General features: G+C 42.2%; 1 protein-coding gene across 3 annotated transcripts in view; it reads left to right on the top strand.

Moving 5' to 3' along the window:
• Positions 1-21,382, top strand: part of PHACTR2 (phosphatase and actin regulator 2) — an 89,529-nt gene that overhangs the window by 25,883 nt on the left and 42,264 nt on the right. For all 3 annotated transcript variants that reach the window (XM_015421998.1, XM_015421997.1, XM_015421996.1), the window contains exons 2-3: positions 6,433-6,600; positions 21,274-21,354. In XM_015421998.1, coding sequence (XP_015277484.1) covers positions 6,433-6,600; positions 21,274-21,354 — 249 coding nt within the window. The remainder of the gene's footprint in view (positions 1-6,432; positions 6,601-21,273; positions 21,355-21,382) is intronic.

The raw sequence follows: 21,382 nt of genomic DNA, 5'->3' as shown, positions 1-21,382 counted from the left end.
CAACCCACTCCAGGCTTCCCCACCAACCCACTGTTGCCTTCCCCCCCAACCCATTCCAGCCTTCCCCCCCAACCCACTCCAGGCTTTCCCCGCCCCCCAACCCACTCCAGACGGCGATCGGAGGTGGGAGGTGTCTGCATGAGCCGATTTAATGTTGAAATTTTTTTTATTGGAGTCAAGAAACATTTGACAAACAAGAAAACTATGACATCTACCTCCTCCGGAGAAAACAGTGGACTATGTCACTATACCCTGATTAGGTCACCACAGCAAATTGACAGTGTTTGCACAAACCCAGAGCATTCCACCAGAGCCTCTTTCTAGATCTCGTTGTATTGTTTTCACAATGGGCTTTACTGCTAGTTTTATATATGACTATGCGGTGGGACACATGCCTGCAAGGAGAAGGGCCTGCTCCACTCAGGAAAATTCTGGGCCTTTCTCAGAATATTTATCACATATTTTAAAAACACAACAAACTCACCATAGGTGGTTTGTGCATGGGGAAAGGCTTGTGTGGTTTCCCCATTGCTCTTCCATCTGCCAATATAGAGCAGCAGTGAAGGGCCTTCCATGTGGCAGGTTTTCCTGCTCTAGTCGCTCTGTAAGTGGCCATCCCTCAGGCTACTTGGGCCATTTTGATTGGTTTAAAATTGGCAATTGAACATTGCTATATCAATATAACATTACAGAAATCTGTGTATCAAGTTCATTGAATTCTTAGCTTTCATTTTTAATGCTTCTTCAACCCCTTTCATTGTGGAGACATGCCTTTCCTGTTGTATCTCTGCAACAAAAGAGGCTAGAGACTTTTTAAAAGAAAGCAAAAGCTGAGAATTTAGAGAACCTTTTACAGAGAGTGTTATAATTTTATATCACCATTACAATATTCAATTGCCATTTTTTTTTCAAAAAAAAAGCCCCCAGTGGTAGGGGAAGGAAATGGCCACCAAGCTTCCCCACCCACATGGCACCTATCCATATCAATCTACAGTCTTTCCCAAAACTTCACAGAAAAGCAGGTTTGAGAAAGATTGGAAATCGGGAGGGGCATTAACACACAACACTGCTGTGGGAAAGCCAGAGTTGCCATTGGAGGCATTTGAGGGTGTATGGATGATGGGCCCTGGGAAAACAGTGTTGTGCAATGTTCTGGGGATTTCCCCAATCGCTATGGTAAAAACCTTAGAGATTAGGGGAATTCCTAGAGTGCTGCATGAGGCCATGGCATCACTTCTGGGTACTTGGAAGTGACATCATGACATTCCACAATGGCTTCTGCTGCTCCAGTGAACAGGGGCAGATGCCTTAGAGCAGTGGTTCTCAATCTTCCTAATGCCGCGACCCTTTAATACAGTTCCTCATGTTGTGGTGACCCCCAACCATAAAATTATTTTCGTTGCTATCATAAGACCATCGAAAATTTGTGTTTTCCGATGGTCTTAGGCGACCCCTGTGAAAGGGTCGTTCGACCCCCAAAGGGGTTGCGACCCACAGGTTGAGAACCACTGCCTTAGAGGAAGCAGGGGGAAAATCTACTTCCCAACAGCATCAAACATAGGGCAAATAACCCATGTGGAAATGGAGATCACATTGAGAAAGTAGCTGGCTGTAAGTGATCTTCTATTCTGTTCAAATACTTGAAAACTAGGAAATAAAATAAAAGGACTTGAGAGGAGCTTGACTAAATCAGTGCAACTGTTCAGTTCTCCAGTTAGTGAGATCTGACTTTAGGGGGGGAAACTTAGAAAAATGGCTTTCAAATTTTGCTTTTAAAACGAGAATATAGCACTGTGTTATTTCTGGATCCTTCCCTCTACGTTTTGATTAGTGTTATACTTCTAGGAAAATGTATATGAAAAACAATCTGGAGAGTGTGGCACAGATCTGTTAGGATGTTTACTTTTACTTAGATATGAAAAAGTATCGGAGCTTAAAAAAAACTGTAAAAGGAGAGGCTGAAAGGATTTAGGCAGAATATAATTCATCAGATCGAAATCTTTCTCCACAAAAAGTGTCACAACTCGCTATACATTTGCATAGTAAATGCTCTTAGTGTTCTAAGTACTCCATAGTAACAATCACAGCTCCCGTTCTGGAAAAAAATTCTTTACATTGGCATGAATTTCTGCCATCACAATCATGGGAATTAATATCCATGTGCCTCTTCATTTTCTGTTTGCACTGTTTTTAGTTTTGCAGTCCTAATCGTATTGCATTGGTTATTGGGTGTCATATGCTGTCTGGACAGGGGAAACTTTTTTTAAAAGAACTTATTTTACTGTCAAAAACAGAAATAGAGAGGAGAGTGTGCGCCCTCTCTGTCTTTGTTGTAATCTCAAGTAAAGTGAGAGAAAGAGACTTCCCTACTAATTTATCTATATTAAGGCAAAAGTCAGGATTCACTTGCAAGCACCACTACCTACACTCTTAAGCTCTTCTGTAGCAGGCGGTCTAATTAACATTTTGCCACATTGGCAGCCCCATCTGGAAACTACTATTCAACCACCCACATTAATACCCGAGCTTTTCCTTTTCCCTTAATTAAAATGCTGTCAGAACACTTCGCTCATGAAAGAACTTCCTGAAGTTAATGGTTTTATAGCAAGGTGAAGAAAAATGCATGGAAACCAGTTCTGCTATTCTGCAGGGAAGTGCAGCTTTCTTTTCATCTCAGGTTTAGACAGGTGAAATTAGTTATTTTTTCTGGTCTAAGAAGAAAAAAAGTGGGCACGGAAGTTCTAAGAAATGTTTATATTAGAGCATTTCTAATTTAACTGTGCAAAAGTTTGCTCTATGAAGTAGGTTCACCAAGTGGCGGCGGGGGATCCGCATGTCTTTACAGGATCCCTGCTGCGGGGACGGCGATACGCCAGGATGTGCCAAACAGCCCCGTTGCCAGAGCAACGCATAGCGTCACATCCCGGCGATGGCGGTTTAACGCGTATCGCCATCCCCACGGCAGGGATCCTGTAAAGACATGCGGATCCCCCGCCGCCACTTGGTAAGCCTACTATGAAGTCTGATAGCATCAAAAATAAATTCTAATCAGGGATCCAAATATTCACAGTTTGCTCTGTGAAACAGTCTGTAAGTTTTTCTTCTCGTTGAACTGGGTTAGAACTAGGGTTGCCAGTCTCCACATGGTGGGCTGGTGTTCTCATGGAAGTAGAGCTGACCTCCAGACAGTCCCCCTGGAGAAATTACAACTCATCAATTCCCCTGGAGAAAATGGCAACTTCAGAGGGCAAAATCCAGGGCTTTTTTTGTAGAAAAAGCCCATCAGGAACTCATTAGCATAATAGGCCATACCCAACTGCAGGAACTCATTAGCATATTAGGCCACACCTGTGAAAGCACATCTCATTAGCACATTAGGCCGCACCCCCATGTTACCAGAAGTGTGGTCATCCAGCCACACCCACCTTTTGCTTCTTATTCTCTTTACCTTGTTTGTTGTCAAAACCCAGGGCTTTTTGCATGTTAGGCCACACACCCCTAATTGTAGCCAATCCGAATGAGTTTCTGCTGTTGGGTGTGGCCTATTATGCTAATGAGTTCCTGATGGGCGTGGCCAACTTGGGAGCCAGCTGGAACTCCGTTCCTGTGCGTTTTTGCCCAAAAATAGCCCTGGCAAAATCTATGGTATACCATAGATTCTGGGTGAAATGCCTCCCCAGTTCCTACTCCACAGGCACTGCCCCCAAATCTCTAGGCATTCCCCAGATCAGAGTTAGCAGCCCTAGGCAGAATGGAGCTTTATTAACTTTGATCCCAGTAACCTAAAGCTATTTCGCTCCTGAAAATCCATCCCCAGATGACTATAAATCAGGTAATGAATCTTTATCTTTGACATCCTGCTCCTCACATACAACAAAGATGAGGATTTCATCTTTCTTCATGTTACCCCAAATGCCATGCTTTTTAATGGAGTCATCTCATACGTTCAGCAGCAGTCATCAAGGGCTTGATCCAGCCTAGTGTAGGTGTAGCAGCTATATGCAGAGGATCCTCGTAGGGCACAGCAAACATCTAAAGTATATGGAAGCAAGCTACTGAACAATGAATAGTCCTTAAGACTCTTTGCTACTTTGACTATGATTGCTTCCACACAAACATTTTGCTTCAATTTGATATCTAAACAGTGTTTTGTTATTTCAGAGCATCCACATAACATTGTCCCTAATCATTTACCTTCTGGATTTTCCACCGCTTTGATGCAGTTTCTCCCAAACCTGGTTTGAGACTGTGTTTTTCACAATATTGCAATTAAAGGAAGGTGCATTGACACCATACTCACATTGGCACCATTTTTCTTGCTTCAGCCCCCCCTGACTGCCAGTCCACCTGACACTGGAGGGTTTCCTCAGGCTTTTTAAAAATGTGATCCAGGAAAATGTGTGGACGACAAGAAGGAATAGGGACTTGCTTTTATTTTTTAAAAAAAAATTATCAGGAAGTCAGAGGAGCTAGTAGACCAGGGCTCCCCAACGTGGTGTCCACGGGTGCCATAACACCCGACGACATCTTTCCTGGTGCCCGCCAAGCACTTTTAGAAACTGGGCAGGGCTAGGTGCAGCTTTTTCCCAACACAGCTTCTGATTGGCTGTGCATTCTGTTAAACAGAGCGTCTGCCTGAAATGTTGAAGAGTTAATATTGGGTTTGTATATAACCTTGATCCCTGGCATTTTGTGGTTGGCTCTGCCTCCAGCAGCAGCCTTTTTTATTATTTCTTTGAATTCCAAAGGTGACCGCTGGCTCAGAAAGTTTGGAGACCCCTATAGCTCTCAGTATTGTGCTAGCAATTACTGATTTTTAAAAACACATCATCAGAATCTCTCTGATAGCGTGTAGTGGAAATTATGTTTGCGGGGGGGCTGTGGCAGGCAAGTGCAGGGAAAATTGCCGTTAGGTGTGTTGTCGTCACTGTAAGAGCTATCCAGAGAATTGTTGCTGTGTGGAAGTAGCCTACATTTCTTAACTTCTTTTTTGCTGCTTCTGCTGTATTGAAATGGCTCTGTCAAATGCTTAGCATGTTAAGAGCTGCATTGGCAGATGATGACACAGAACCAAAGAATGATCCATCTACCAGTTGACCCACTTTTTTCATTCCTTTGTCAAAACTGGTATTCCTATTTTTGGCATCAGGTTAGTAAGGTTTTCAGAAAACTGTGCAACCTTATTTCAAAATAAAGAGAATACAGTAAACACACGTGACGGATTTCTGTATAAAGAGCCTATGTAGTGATACAACAGGGTTTTTTTGCTTGATAGGATTGTGAGTCATAGTCTCTTTTGATGGTTATAGCAAAGGAAAGCAAGCATTGAACTGAAAGGAAGGAGTTTAAAAACTGTTGAGATCAGGATAGCAAACAGTCTTGTTGACTGCAAACAATAGAAAACTATAGCAGCAATTATTCACCGGCTATTCAGTAATACTGCAGGTAATGAAAATCATTGTACTACTATCAGTGGATGTAATGCAGAGAAAATTAAACTCTCTTAAATATTTAAGATGACCTAAATGGCCCAGGCTAACCCATTCTTGTAAATTCTGGGAAGCTAAGCAGGGTCATCACTGGTTAGAATTTGGACGGGACACTAACAAGGAAGTTCAGAGTCACTATGCAGAGGCAAGCAATGACAAACCACCTCTGAATGTCTCTTGCCTCGATAGCCCTACGGGGCCACCATAAATTGGCTACAACTTGGTGGTGCTTTCCTCCACCACTAAGTAGTTATCAGTCTTTTCTGTGGGTTACATTAAGATTACATTTTAAATCTAGAAAATTTGGTATGGGTCATTGGAATGTGAATTTCTAATAGAACTAATGTGTTTAAATTGCAACTGTACTATTTTGAAATGGAAACTATTTTAAAGCCCATCTACAGATTCACCCTTTGTTTTTGTTTGTATATATGTGGGCACTCAGCAAGGCTTAAAAAAACAACCCAAACAACCTCAGATTTCTGTGTTGCTTCTTATTGCCAGACTGTAAAAGCAGGTCAAGAGACATTGCTTATGACAGTTATGGCACCAAGGCGTTTTTGTGCAAGCTTGAGGGGAAACGGCTGAGTGTTTTGAAGTCTTGAGAACAGCTGTTTTGTTTATAAGGATAAACTGAAAGACTGATGGCAGCATATCTATGCCACTCTGAGCTCCTAGGAGGAAAGATGATATAAAAAAACCTCATTAGATATTTGCATATTTAGAAAGTTCATAGAACTGTATTTCAGAGCTTTCTGGGCATATTCTTTGTGTGGTACTTTCATTTGTGTTTTTCATTCATTGTGGCTGTGGTTTTTTTTAATGATCAAACAAAATTTAGAAGTTGCATTGAATTTTAATCTGAGACCACTGACCTACAGATTTCAGTAACATAATTTTTAAAAGTTTTTTTTCCCTAACTGGTTGTTTCTTGTTTGTATAGTTGATGGGATAGATAAAGCATCAATTGGAAATTCAGATGGGCCAACCTCCGGGTCCCGAACTCCTCCTTTCAAGAGAAAGGGCAAACTTTCCAGCATTGGCAAAATCTTCAAACCGTGGAAATGGCGGAAGAAAAAGACAAGTGAAACATTTAGAGAAACATCAGCAGGTATGGTTATTCAAACTAACAAATATTACTCAGTTATGCCTGGAAAGTATTAATATTGCTCAGTTGTTAAGAGCATTGGCCCCAGTCCAAACAACCATGCAGTTAGCTCTTTATGCCAAATATCATAAGAGTGATTTTTCTCTCTGTTTCGAATCTTTTTAATGTTTTCCCTGATTATCCTTTGGAAGTTGTTGATTTTATCAGTTTTCCCTGAACCTGTTTTGTCAAAAATTGCCTGATACAATGTTTAATCAAAGTAGAGAGATTGAGGTGGTAACGATCAAACTAGAGGTGAATGCTTCTTTTTCCAGTTGATTTCCTAATTCATATCAAGTATAGGGAGTAACAGAGGAAGTCAGTAGTAACAGTAGTCAATATTGGCTGGTAACAGCAGCAGGAAAAATTCTGTTGTTGAACCTCATTTCTTTATGAAGCAGCTAGCAACCTCTCAGTTTCAATATTGTGGCTCCACCACTGTGTCACTTATTTTGTGGTCCTTTACTCATAGGAAAACAAGAAAAATGTAGTATGCTAATGAGCTACTAGGCTATTAGCATATGCCAGAAGGGGAAGCAAAAGGGGGGGAGGCATCTTCAAAAGCCTCCCCTTCCCTTCCCCAGCTGGCCGGGGGGGGGGAGCAAAGAGAGAAGGGGTTTAACGTTTAAACCCTTTCTCAGTAGAGTTGGGCCACAGAAGGAGGAGAGAAGGAAAGAGAAGGAAAGGAAGAAAAGAAGGAAGGAAAGAGGGGATAAAAAGAGAGAATGAAAGAGGGAAAGAAAGAAGGAAGGAGAGAGAGAGAGAGAGAAGGGAAGAAGAAGGGAAAGAAAGAAAGAGAGAAAGAAAGAGAGAAGGGAAGAAGAAGGGAAAGGAAGAGAAGAGAAAGAGAGAAAGGAAAGGAGGGAAAGATGGCAAAGAGATGGAGGGAGGGAGGCTCTCCCACCACCCCCCATCAAGCCCCTGCCATCCCCACCCCCGCGAATCCCTTAGTTACTGCTTCGGCAGGGGGGGCCAAGCCGCAGCGCTTCTGCGCGTGCCTGGGGGACCTGGCGGCGGGGCTCTCCACCCCCTTTGGGTCGCAGCGCTTTCGGCGTGGGGAGCTAGGGGCGGGGCTTGCTGCCGCCGCCATTTGCATGGACTCCTGGGCTGCCGGAGCGGTGCTCCGGTGCGCTCTGGCCCCAAAAGACTCCTGGATGACTATCAAAGTCTTACATCTCAGGTTTACAGTCTGCAATACAACAGCTGGGGCAAGTGCAAACCTCTGGATGGACCAATTGGAATTCTCTTCATTGTGGCTTCTGTAAAGTACTTTAGACTACCTGTATTCATATTGATGCTCTGATGCAAGCTATCTTTATATCCAACTTCTGTTTAATTAATATATTTAAAATTGTTTGAAACCACTAATGGGAAGGGTTGCTAGGTCCCTTTTAGACTCCGGCGGGGGGTGGGGGATGTTCTGGGATCCGAAAGTGTCACCCCTGATGTGCCGACGTCACCAGAAGTGACGTAGGCACATGGGTGGGGGGAACGCTCTGGCTTGTGGGCAAAATTCTATGGTAACATTGCCCTCAAACCATAGAGTTGTGCCCAAAAAACAGAGTGTCTCCCCCCCCCGACATGCACTCCTTATAGCACTTTCCTTTGAGTTGGTCCCATTGAGTAGGCTTAGGATGGCATAGTTAGTTGTGTTGCTCTGTTACATTGAACATGTGGCTCCTAAAACTTTGATGTGGTTCAGAATTTTGGTCATGGCCCTACAAGAGTCATCCCTGTCCCAGCTTTCCCATTGCAATGACAAATTAACTGGGATAGGCCTAACAAAACAGGTATTACTTAAGCAGAAGAAGCACATAGAAATTCTTACTCAAATTACAGGGATTTCAACAAAGGACATTGATTTATGATTCCTTATTAAACATGGATACAGAGAGCGAATGAAATTTAACCCTCTGACAACCCTGTAAAAATGTATGCATTTTGTATTCCAGGATATACTTCAAGGCCAAATTCCACTGAACTGGAGTAGAAAAGTCCCCACAAAAATGTTTGTGGTTGCAAATGCAATTAAGTAAAACACACTTGGACATTAGGCAGAATGTTTCTCTTGTGCAGATACAGCCCTCCCCCTGTGCATGTTGCAGAATTCACACCAGTATCAACAAACCCTATAGTTGGAAACTAAGATGTTAGGCAACTAGCATAAACTTCCATGAATTTGAAAAGAAAATATCTGAAATTAATTATTTGTAGCATTTTGTATTTCTCTCTCTGTCTTTCTCTGTCTCTCTCACTCTCTGTCTCTCTCTCTCTCTGTTTGTGTGGTAACTGTTCTCCAGGTTATCAGGAAGGGTCATCAGGTTGTCATGAAAGGCTCCAGGGTACTTAGAAAGGGTTCCCTGGATCAATGTTTTCTTAATAAATTTATGCTGTGATTTTTTACCGTGATATTTTAAGTGGGCTTAGGATAAAAATATTCCGATGGGACTTTGATTTCTGCAGTTGTTTTGGACCCCAGGTGCTTCTTTGTTTTATTTTGTGCAACACCTAGTGCTTTTCTCCCTATCATATATCTCATAGTCAAGTGTGGGCTTCTTTGTTTTATTTTGTGCAACACCTAGTGCTTTTCTCCCTATCATATATCTCATAGTCAAGTGTGGGCTAGGGTTGCCAGACCCCCTGGTGGAGGCAGGGTTCCCTGCTGCCAGGCCCCTCTCCCCACCACCAATCAGCTAGCTGATGGGGGGATCTTACCCTGCAAAAGAGGGAGATCTATCTGATGTGCAGTGATATGTCCACGTCACTGTCCACATGACCCAGAAGTGATGTCATCACATCCAGTATATCGGGCAAAACTGGTATTTGGGGGGAAACTCTGTGGTAGATGTCAAATTTACCATAGAGTTTTCCCCCAAATACCCGATGTAATTATGTCACTTGCAGGTCATGTGGGCAGTGATATGGACATGTCGCAGTACGTCAGATGGGCCTCTGTGCTGCTCCTAGTAAGCCCCCCATCCCCCGCCAGTTGCCAGGAAGAACCTGGTAACTCTGGTATAATACCAACTGCAGATACTTAAATCTTAAATCTGTGGATTAGGCCCACACTGACAGAAAACAAATAGTTCTGCAAACTTGGGGGACTGCCCAGGTTTGTAGAAAAATCTGAAAACATGGTGGGCCCAGGTAGCAGAGTGGGCCCAGTGACAGAGACTGGGAGCTGTGCTGGGCTCTGAGGCAATGAGGGGGAGGGAAGGAGCTACGGCACACCTGGCAGCAGTGACAGGGGAGAAAGAAAGCTAATAGGGGGAAGGGATCTGTGGTTCCCCCTTGTATATTATAATGCCCAGAAATTGGTTGTACAATATTATGCACAAGCAGAAACACAATTGAAGTTACAGTGTTTGACTTAACACAAGCAGCAACCGGCCAACCGTGTATTTTTCGCTGTATTTTTTACTTGTGCAAGAGCTCTAGCACAAGTGGAAATTTTGCTTTGCATCCAACCTATTGTCTATTATTATACAGGTGACATTTTCCTACGAGGACGAAGTTGTATAATTTCTTCTCTATGCATTTTGCCATCAAGCTTGGACAGTCAGTTAAATGAGAAATGGATTTTGACAAAAAATAAAAATAATTCAACTGTGTGGTAATATAAAACTATTGTACTGTGGCCAGGAACATTTTTTCTAAGTGGATTTAAAAAAAATAAATGGATCTATCGTTTTCCATTATAGACCCTTTCCTAATAATAGTAAAATCAATATGAATAACTTTTGAAGCTCTGAAAATAATTCTGCCTAGATGGTAAATCATGATAGAAGCATCGCAGTTCCTGGAAACATTTCTGTAAAGTAGGCAGGCATTGTTTTTGGGGTTTTTTGCACCGTTGATGGTCAGTGGCGGTTACTTTAAAAGTCATTTTCAGAATCTACTTACATGGTATTTTTCCATCATGTGAAAACTAGATGCCTCATCTTTCAGTAGGTTGCTTTCATGCTTTAACTGTAGAAATCTCAGGGCAGAAAGGTAAATGGAAGATGTTCCCAAGAAAACATTTTAGAAATTTTCAGGATTTTTTCCTTAGAGAAAGTGTCTCTAATTGTCTATACGAATCCGTGTTATATTTCAGGGGTCTCAAACTCATAATTCTGGAGATAAGAGCCTGACACAAAGTGTAGGTCTTTAGGGCTGGGCTACTTTTATTTAGCCTTTTTTTTTTTCTTGGCTGGGGAAAAAGATATTTGAGGTGTATTGATACATTTTACTGAGGACACTTGAGATGCGCCCAGTTAGCTGTTGCATACAGAAGAATCTAAAAAGAAAACCCATGTAAAACCTTTTATTAAGACCAACCAAAATACCAAAAGTTCTTGAGTTTGCCAGCACTCTTCTGACAATCAGCCTGATAAAGAGTTGTGGAGGATTTGCAAGCTTCCACACTTCGCTATTTTGATGGTCTTAATGTATAGAAATATTGATTTCTAAAAGTTTCATGCCTTCTCCTGTGATGACATTCTGTGTCTCTGTTTCCTGTTGCAGGCCAAATGGTCCAGGGCAGACCAAATGGCCTGAACAACTTCAATAGCCATGCCATATAACCACACATTCTTTAACACCTCTAAGTGGAAGAGCCAGACTTCAAGGCACCTGCTTTAAGGCTACATGGGCCATGTCACGTACATCATGGAGAAGCTGGAAGCTGGGTCACCTGACTGTAGGAGGGGCCTCCAAACTTCTAGTCTATCCCCACACGCAGCTATGGCAACCAACAATTGGCCACACACCCCTGCTGCTCGTGATTGGCTGAATGGCCACAGCTGATCATGAATGGAATTGGGGTATAATTGTTTGGATCCCTATGGGAATGAGCTTCTTGCTCTTGCTCTGCTCTTAGCTCTCCCTTCTTGTCATTGTCTGTTTATTGCACCTGGAAATGTTGTCTCTTGGAAGACAAAGAGCTGCTTTGTGAACTGGAGCACATGGGTGCAAGGATGGGATTTCTCTTCAAAATCCCTTGGTGTCTAATTGGACTGTATACCTTGGACACTCTTGGAATATGGACACTTCACTGGTAACTATGAATATCTTTACTGTGTAGTTAAGGCACAGAGCCATAGGTTTTTCTTGTTTTCAGTAATCTCTTATATAGTCTGTTTTGCTATGCTCTGTACTGAATAAAAATTATTCTTATTTCTAATGGGTCTCTGATGTTGTAACTTGCATTCCAAGCCTAAATCTTGTGGCCTAAACGCTCAACATATACGCTACTATTGGAGAGTAAAAGTGTGCACCTCTGGATAGAGTTGCTATTGTGTTAAATCCCAGATGCCAACTAAGGGTTTGGAATCTCTCCCTTAGGAAAGGCAGGGACTATTGAAAAGAGGTTCTGGTGGCATATTGTTCTGAAAACCAGAGAGGATATAGATCATCTCGTGGTTTGTTGTTTAATGTACTGAAAAGGTACAGGGTTCCCCCCCATTCCTGCACTGGCCTGGGTGGGCAAATACCTGTACACTTAATAAAAGGTATTACATAGTTTTGGTCTTGGATTTTGCTACGGACCAATACAGGTACCTGGGGTTTTTTTTCATATAGAGGAATGTAACATTTCCTCTGTTTTTAAGAAATAAAAGCAACTTGGGAAAGCAGAACTTCACCGGTGAGGGCATATTTAACCCTTTCCTTGCTGGCAGGGTTCTCCTGCCTGAAATCATTCCTTTCCCCGCATAAAGAATAGATACTCAATTAGGGAAGAGAGTCTGGGTGGAAAAGTACCTCTCCCTCTGCTACGCTTATAGTTCCAGTTGTGGGGAGGCACAGAGAATCTGCTTGACATGTAGAAGGTCCCAGGTTCGGTGCCCAGCATCTCCAGTTAAAGCATCAGGCAGCAGTTGATGGGAAAGACCTCGGCCCGAGAGCCTGGAGAGCCGCTGCCAGTCTGAGTAGACAGTACTGACTCTGGTGGTCTGGTGGTCTGATTCAGTATAAGGCAGCTTCATGGGTTCATGTGTCCAAGCCTGGAAGTTTTTTTTTTAAAGACATGGGTGAATGTTGCATGTGTCTGTTTGTAATGTCTACTTTTGGCCCTTAGCTATAGGTCTGAGGGAGGGGGGGAATCATCTGACACTTCTGTATGTGGCTTCTAAAGCACACCATGTGTTGTAAAACATTATGGAGGCTTGGGTAGAAATCTCTTACAGAAATCTCTTACAGAAACCTCTTACAAACAGTTAAAAAGCTGAGATATAGAAATAACTTGTGCTCGTGTGGGAATTATTACCAGACTTTTTCCTTTACATGACATATTTTCCATGTTGTAGGTCTTGAAATTCATGTTTCAGAGTGCCCAAGCATTCAAAATAAAGCAAGCAAAGCTCTCTTCTCCCCTCCCCCAAAGTTATGGAACTATCTGGAGCTTTTTACTATGATGTTCTGCTTTCAAAAAAAGGAATTGCTAGTTTATCTCTTGGAATAAAACAGATGCCCCTTCAAAGATCCTTAGAAAGAAACTGTGCGGGATGAGAGGATCAGAACAGAAACCATTTCTGGCCCTGATTACATCAAACATTGAAGTCTCAGAGGAGAGGGTGGGGAAACAACTATATGAAGATTCTCTGGATCTTGGGGAAACCAAAGCCAAACTTCTGGAAGTTGTTCAGCATCTTGGACTACCATTTAAAAACAAGAATAGATCGCTTGCAGTTTATATTGTTCCTTTTTAATCTTGAGACCCCGAATATTCTTATCATTTCTTATCATTTCCGTTAAGGATTCTAGGCAAAATATAAACAAAAGGGGTGAGAGTGGACACCCCTGTCTTGTTCCTTTCTGGATAGGGATTCTCTGGGTTGGATCTCCATTGACGATTATCCTCGCCCATTGTTCTTTATAGATTGCTAATATCATTTTCCCAAAGCAATCCCCACAGTCCCACAAATTTAGCTTGTAATGCAGGAAGGCCCAGTTGACATTATCAAATGCCTTTTCCGCGTCCAGGAACATCAACGCCGCCTGTTTTCCGGGATTTTGTTCATAGTACTCTAGTGCTGATGATCTAGTTTTCATAGTGGAAGAACCAATGGGATCGGTAACTCATTTAATGGAAAGAATACAAGAATATGGGGAAGTAGCAGGTTTAAAGATTAACAACAAGAAAACAAAGATCCTGACAAAAAATTGTGACAAAAAAGAAATAATAAAGCTACAACAACTTACAAACATGGAAGTGATAAATAAAATAAAATATTTAGGAATTATAATAACAAATAAAAATGTTCAATTATACGAAAATAACTATAAAATACTATTAGAAGAGATCAAAAGAGACCTGCTGAAATGGCACGATCTACATATTTCGCTGATGGGCCGAATTGCTACAATTCTCCTGTCTTTGCTACTGTTTAACGTTTCCCAAGCAGCATTCCCCCTCATCCCTGTGAACTCCGACAGCCACAAAAGTTTGATACCGTTTTGCTGTTTTGTTAGATTTGATGACCTTGGAGTTTTCATTCCAATAGGACTTTGGTTACCCCTTAGAGAAGAAGAAGAGAGAAGAGATTGGATTTATACTCCACCCTTCACTACCCAAAGGCGTCTCAGAGCAGCTTACAATCTCCTTTCCCTTCCCCTCCCCACAACAGACACCCTGTGAGGTAGGTGGGACTGAGAGAGCTCTTTCGAGGACTGCCCTTGAGAAAGTAGCTACTTCCTATAAAGAAAATATTTTTAAAATGCATTATCGATGGCATTGGACCCCAGAGAAGGTAGCAAAATGCTACAAAAAGGCCTCAGGAATCTGCTGGAGATGTAAAAAAAATTTGGGCTCATATTTCCACATATGGTGGAGATGTGAGAAGGTACTAAAATTTTGGAAATGTGTGCATAAATTAATACAAGAAATCGTAGAAATAGATTTGAATCTGAGCCCAGAAGTATATTTACTCAACATGTTACCTGAAGAGATTAAATTCAATGACTCATGTGTAATACTGTATATCCTTACTTGCTCTAGAATTCTCTTAGCGAAATGCTGGAAATCGGAATGTATACCGAGCAGAGATGAGTTAATTACTAGAATTATGGAAATAAGAGAGATGGACAAATTAAATATGATAATGTTGGCAAAAGATGAAGACTTGTTTAAAAAAAGATGGAAAAAATTAGATAAATGGTTTGAATCAAACGTTTAGAGAAACTCCGAAAACTGATATGTACTGTGTATGATATAACTTGTATTGTAAAAATTTGAAAATAAATGGTTAAAAAAAAAAAAAAAAAAGAATAGATCATTCAGGGGGGCTGAGGTTTAAGCAACTTTGAGCCCAAGATGGGGGCTTTTAAAGGAAAAATGAAACAGCAGTAATGCATTCCATTAAAAAAGGATCACCAGAGCTATGCTACCTGCAAGTAAATTGCAAGGAAGCTTAAAATAAAATGGGTATGACTCTTCAAGATCATTCTTATCCTTTGGAAAGGCCTGCATTTGTGTATAGATCTGCAGTGGGGCCTTTTGATTTTAAGATTTTCCATCTGAGCTGTCACCTAGACACAACTTACCATTGCAACTCTGTGAGGACATGTGTGTTACAAAACAGTTAACTAAAGCTATAGGGCCACTAAAGCACTAATGCACCTGGGAGAGAGGGTGCATACGTTTATATCAAAATAGTAATATGTGGTAAGACATCTTCTATTCAGGTCTGCCAGACTTTCACAGACGTTGCTGTTATCCTGTTGTGTCCAAATGTGTTCCCCACGAATTAAAGCTAATATTAAATCTTGCAGAATTCTTTATTTTTAACATGGTATTTACTTAACATGAGAATGACATTTCCCAATTATATTTTCCCAAATGCCACCTTAAAGCAGCTTGTCTCAGAATGTGTTGTTGAAACATTTGATTTTATGTTCCTTATTCTAAGTTTCAGTACCACAACAATTTAAAAACCCACTTCATACAAAAATGTGTGTCTCTAGAAGTAAATATATTATAATATATATAGCACTTTGGCATATTTTCAGGCACTATATTTCTCCAGTAAATGATCTTCTCCAACATATTCTTATTTTCTTACACTGCACTTTATCTCTTTCACATTATCTGGACACAGTAATAAATGTAAACTGCCTGATCTTTAGACAACTTGCTTGATCTACTTGTTGTTGTTGTTGTTGTTGTTGTTACTTCTGCGTAGGAGGTCCATACAGTTTCTAAAAAGCTTGTGTTGTTTTTGGAGACTTTCAGTGGAAGGCTGTGGGTGATAAAATGGGAAGGGGGAAATTAGCATAGTTCAGTACTAATTGTGCAACCCTAAACTGAGCACACCCTTCTAAGCCAGTTGACTTAAAACACTACTACTATATGAAGTGATGTTCACTGGCTGAAACAGAATATTCTGGAACAATAGTTCACAAACTTTACTAAATGAATTGCCTCCATTTTAATGTCGAGTTTTTTGTACAACACCCCCCAAGAGCCTACTGATGATAATATAAATGTAAAGAAGAATTCCATACTCATGAAGAGCGCTATTGATTTAACTTATAAAATAATGTACCACTATTTATTCTGTTACTTATGATTTAACAGAGGTACGTTAATATGCTGGGTAAGGATGCAGCTCTTTTCTGGGGAGTTTGTTCCATAATTGTGGGCAGGGTTATTTTGGGGCAGGAACGCACAGGAACGGAGTTCCGGCTGGCTCCCAAGTTGGCCACGCCCAGCAGGAACTCATTAGCATAATAGGCCTTCTCAATTTGATCTGTTTTTTTTGACAGTCTCATTCATTTGAGATTGTTGTGCATCTATTTTCCGATTTATTGCCATCACCTGTTCCAGCAGAGGGTGCAGTTCTTCATTTAGCATCCTTTGCAGGTCTGAAGTTGTGTCCTGTCTGGGCACAACACTCGCTGGACTGGCACTTCTGGCAGGTTTAGCTTTCGCTATATTTCCTTTTTCCTCTTTCCTCGTTGGAGGCGCCATATTTGAGGATTTGTTTACTTTCCGCCAAAAGTTATCACAATTTCTAAAGTTCTCCAATAAGCTTGGTAAGGTCTTAAAAGTCCTTTATTTCTGTCTTTTTCGCTTCACGAGCCCCCCCCCCCCCCCCCCCCCCCCCCCGCTTAAACAGTACATTTTGCATATGTTTGTCTTATTAGGGGAGAGTCCCCTCCCCCCTTGCTTTCTGCGGGGTGGGTTTTGGCTTTTTTTGATGTTCTTGCTTAAACTAGACTCACAGTTCAATGGCAACACGATTCTCGATTAGCTTAAAATGCTGATCGCTTGATCACCCGGCGCTTGATCCGGTGTATGCTTCTAGTTCCATCAGGAAGCTCCATAGCAGGACTGTCGGGGCGAATGCCCCCCCACCGGCAGAGTCGCCGTAGGGGAAGCCTTCTAGTGCCTCATGGCCTGGAGCCCACCACAAGGGCTCTGCAGGGGATGCGGACAATCGCACCCCCTCCTTGCCACGGGCTCTGGCGGTTGCCTCCCTGAGGTCTGGGAGGAGACAGCCACCATGGCGAGCGTCGAAACCGGAAGCTCGACCAATGTTCAGAGCAGGAAATGGGTAAGAGCCTATTGTGGGTGAAATGGGGATGCCCTCCTAAGACAAAGGAAATCTCGCAATGTTAAAGAGGGTCATGCATTAGCATGAGAAAATATTTTAATAAATGAAATAGAAAATTAAAAAAATGGAGAAAATATTATTGCAAGATAATGCGGTATGGCGTACTACTTAAAATGTACACTTGGAAATAAATGTATGCATGTAATGGATGAACTGACAGGCCTCTCATGTAATGAATTATTACAATCATAAATATTCTGAGTTTTTTCTAACCCACTGCTAATGGAGCAAGTTTATGTATGTTTATACCTTTCCTCTTCAGCCCCCGAAAAGCTGCTCCTGAGAATTGGGAGGGGCACATGAATTGGGGAGCTACAGAATGAAGGGCAAGAACATCAGCAGTAACACAGTGGGGCTATTTGTGCTGATTTCCCTTTGTTACAGTCCTCCTCCATCACCCCAAGCCTTCCAGATAGTTTTACATATAGTTTTACAGCAGGCATAGAGCTTTGCAGTGAGAAGGGTAAGGAAGATTCTGAAGAGTATGTATGGGATGTAAATATTAGGAGTAGCTCAGTTCAGTGGGCTGGATCCAGCACTGTGAATTTGTGTTTCCTGACACCAGATTCTTTACAGAGCTACAATGCACAGTGCACAGTATTTTTACAATGCTGCTATTTTATGCATCACTGGGCTTGAAGATACTATATATGATAGGGTTGCCAAATTTTTTTCACTTACCGGCGGGGGTCCTTCCTGCCGGTCCGGGAGCTCTGTGCGGACGCGCACGTCACACGCTGGGCAGGGCCACGCCGTTTGAGGGGAAAACAAAGAGTTTCCCCCTCAAATGGCTGCCATTTGAGGGGAAAACTCTTTGTTTTCCCCTCAAACGGCGTGGCCCCGCCCCCAGCGTGCGACGTCACTTCTGGGTGACACGCACGCGGGGGTGGGGTTTCCCCCGGGCCCCGATTCCGGCGCGCCGGGAATCGGGGCTCCGAAGCGGGGGAATCCCCGCCCCCCGGCTGCATTTGGCAGCCCTAATATATGAACTGATACATTTAAATTTGAAGATACTGTCTGCAACTAATTTTTTTTGTGTATGTATCTTTGGGGTATTTTCACTATGTCCACTGTGACTGTAATTTTATATAGTTAAGTTCTTGAGAATGATATTCTGATTCCCTCAGTGATTTCTAGTTCAGGTGCAATAATTTCTAAATAATACTTGTTTAAAAGTAAAAACAGTAGGTTGCTCTTCAGGTGGTTCATCCTAAATCCATGTGCTGTAAAAAGTTGGTTGCTACCACTTGAGGTCTTTTAAAAATAATGCAAAAAAAGAGAAAATAAACAGATTAGGATAAACCAAAGAGAGAGAGAAATGTGTTTATAAAAGCTTGTTAAAAAGCCAAACTAAAAAAGGAATGATGAAGAGAAAGTGATCAAGAGCAGATGTGCAAGAACAATGAATGAATGAAACAACAGACAGTACCAAGGAGACAGCTGTAACTCCACAAAACACACGCATGTGCTCAGAGCCTAATACAAAGTTCTCCTGCCTGCTTGTTTGGCCATTTTTAAGTATTTAAAGTATATCTAGCTCACTTGTGTCCTGTAATTCTTTTGAGTGAGAAGGAGAATTAAGAGATGAGAAATGGAGAGTCTACATGTGGCACAGGGGTCATTTCGTAGAAAAAGAGGTGCAGGAGCTCGTTAGCATAACTCATTTGCATATGCCACACCCCCTGACATCACCGGAAGTGTGTCAGAAGGCAACACCCACCGCTCGGGCTCCACTGGACTGTTCTGGATTGCTAGCTGTTTGGGGGGGACGGGGGACGTGCAGATTTGTCCTCGCAGAGGAGGGAGAGCTTGTACCTGAAGGTGGGGGGGGGGCTCTGCAACTTACCTGGCTGCTTCTTGCTCCTCCTGGCCCAACTGAGGGCTGCTGGGAGCAGGGGGTGGGGCTTGTTGCATGTGCCCACCCCCTGAGCTCCTTACTGCCGGAGCTCCGCTCCTGTGCGCTCCCATAGGAAATGACCCCCTGGGCACAGTTAAATCTCAGAAATGCTGGTGGGAGAGGTGGATGGTTTATGAAGATAGATTGGAGACAGAGAAGCAGTAGTGGAAGAGACAACATGAAATAAATCCACTTGAGTTTGCTTTGTATAATACTTAAGGAAAGTAAGAAGCCAAGCCATTGTCAGTAATGAGAGATGAGAATGTGAGAGGATTAAAGACAGAATCAGACATTTCATAATTGCATAAGAACATAAGAGGAGCCAATATTGGATCAGGCCAACGGCCCATCCAGTCCAACACTCTGTCACACAGTGGCCAAAAATACCAGGTGCCATCAGGAGGTCCAGCAGTGGGGCCAGGTCACTAGAAGCCCTCCCCCTGTTGCCCCCCCAAGCACCATTGAGCATATTAGTTTAGCAATTATTTTATGAAAGGCCCAAGTGGGGAGTGATGTCGAGATAGTCAATATGGAGAATCAACAAGCCACAAATGGTATCACTTGTACTTAAATTCACTTGGTGTACTCCAGTCTTTAATAAGTTGCAGCAAGAGTGAGTATTTTGTGAATCACATTGTTGTGGTCTGAATCCTATGGTTTGAATCCTAAGCAGCGTGAACAGAGTCATGCTAGAATTAAAGAATTTCCCCACCACAGCCTCTGACAGCAGCTCTGAAATTATGTTGGTCAGTGGATCCAAAGGAATACTGTAGGACCATAGTGGGAGTCTGCAGCAGGAACAGAGAATTGACAAAAATCACCTTCCCTCCCCCCAAAAGGAAAAGCCATTCTGTTAAAAAAATTGTCGCTGCACCAATGAAACAGCATCATAGGATCTAAGCCCGTAGCTCCTGCTTTCCTGTGATTGGTTCTTCTGTTCCGTCAGAAACCTTAGAAGTTCCTGATCATGTAATTTTCTTGGATCACTTATGTAGTTTGTATACAGATGCCATATCTCCCTTGGGACCACTGGTACTGGCTGCCAAAGAACCAAGCTGCCTAATAATTACGATAACTGGTTTATGTTCCTGCATTTTTCTGTTTGCCTTACGTTGGTTAATAAAAATGTGGGCTAAGGTCTTGGAAACTAAAACGACTATACAGAAAGCTTCATAGTTTACAGTTTTGATGGAACATAGCATAAGAGAGGTAAGGAAAAATCCTCTTGAACAGACATCTCTGACTCATCAGTAAAACTCAAAGTTCTTGAGAACCTCAACCATATTAGGGAAAGCTTGAAGACAGCCATTAGTTACAGGATGGAACACCCTGCTTCCAAGGTGTTTGTTTATCATGGCATACATATTTAATAGAACTTTTAGATGACTTGGCAACAAGCATACACATACCCAGAGTTTCAGTTTGGCTACATACAGGGGTCATTTCCTGCAGGAGCGCACAGGAGCGGAGTGCCAGTAGTAAAGAGCCCAGGGGGCGGGCACATGCAACAAGCCCCATCCCTGTTCCCAGCAGCCCTCAGTAAGAGCAAGAAGCAGCCAGGTAAGCTGCAGAGCCCCAAAACAGTCCAGTGGCACCTTTAAAACCAGGTTTTATTCAGGTACAAGCTCTCCCTCCTCTGCGAGGACAGATCTGCACATTCCACCCCCCCCAATACCTAGCAATCCAAAACAGTCCAGTGGAGCCTGAGTGGTGGGTGTTGCCTTCTGACATACTTCCGGTTGATGTCAGGGGGTGTGGCATATGCAAATAAGTTATGCTAATGAGTTATGCTAATAAGCTCTTGCACCTCTTTTCTACCAAATTACCCCTGGCTACATAGAATGTATCTCTGTCATACAAAACCACAGGCTACTAGTGCCTAAACAGAGAGGGTGTGAATCAACCATCACAAGGCTCCTTATCAATAGCTTTATCCTCTGCAGGCTCAGAAGCATTAGCTGGATTTACAAACAAAATATCAAGCAGTATTGGTGTTCTATTCAACGCCTCATTGCTCTTTAGTTGATAATTTGTTTGAAAGATACTTTTACTGTACATAGTGATGTTTTGTATAGTTTTTTCCTGGATTTTATTTTATTTTTATAGGAATGAATGTCTTAACTTTTGTCATTTTCTTTTCTTAAGTGCTGGAAAGAAAGATATCAACCAGGCAAAGCAGAGAGGAGCTGATAAGAAGGGGTGTCCTGAAGGAAATAACTGAGCAAGGTGATACAGACTATGTAACTTGAAGTAT

The sequence above is a fragment of the Gekko japonicus genome, unplaced genomic scaffold, assembly GCF_001447785.1.
Source record: "Gekko japonicus isolate JY-2015 unplaced genomic scaffold, Gekko_japonicus_V1.1 scaffold114, whole genome shotgun sequence".
NCBI classification, from domain to species: Eukaryota; Metazoa; Chordata; class Lepidosauria; order Squamata; family Gekkonidae; genus Gekko; species Gekko japonicus.
This window is presented reverse-complemented; position numbering and strand designations above follow the sequence as displayed.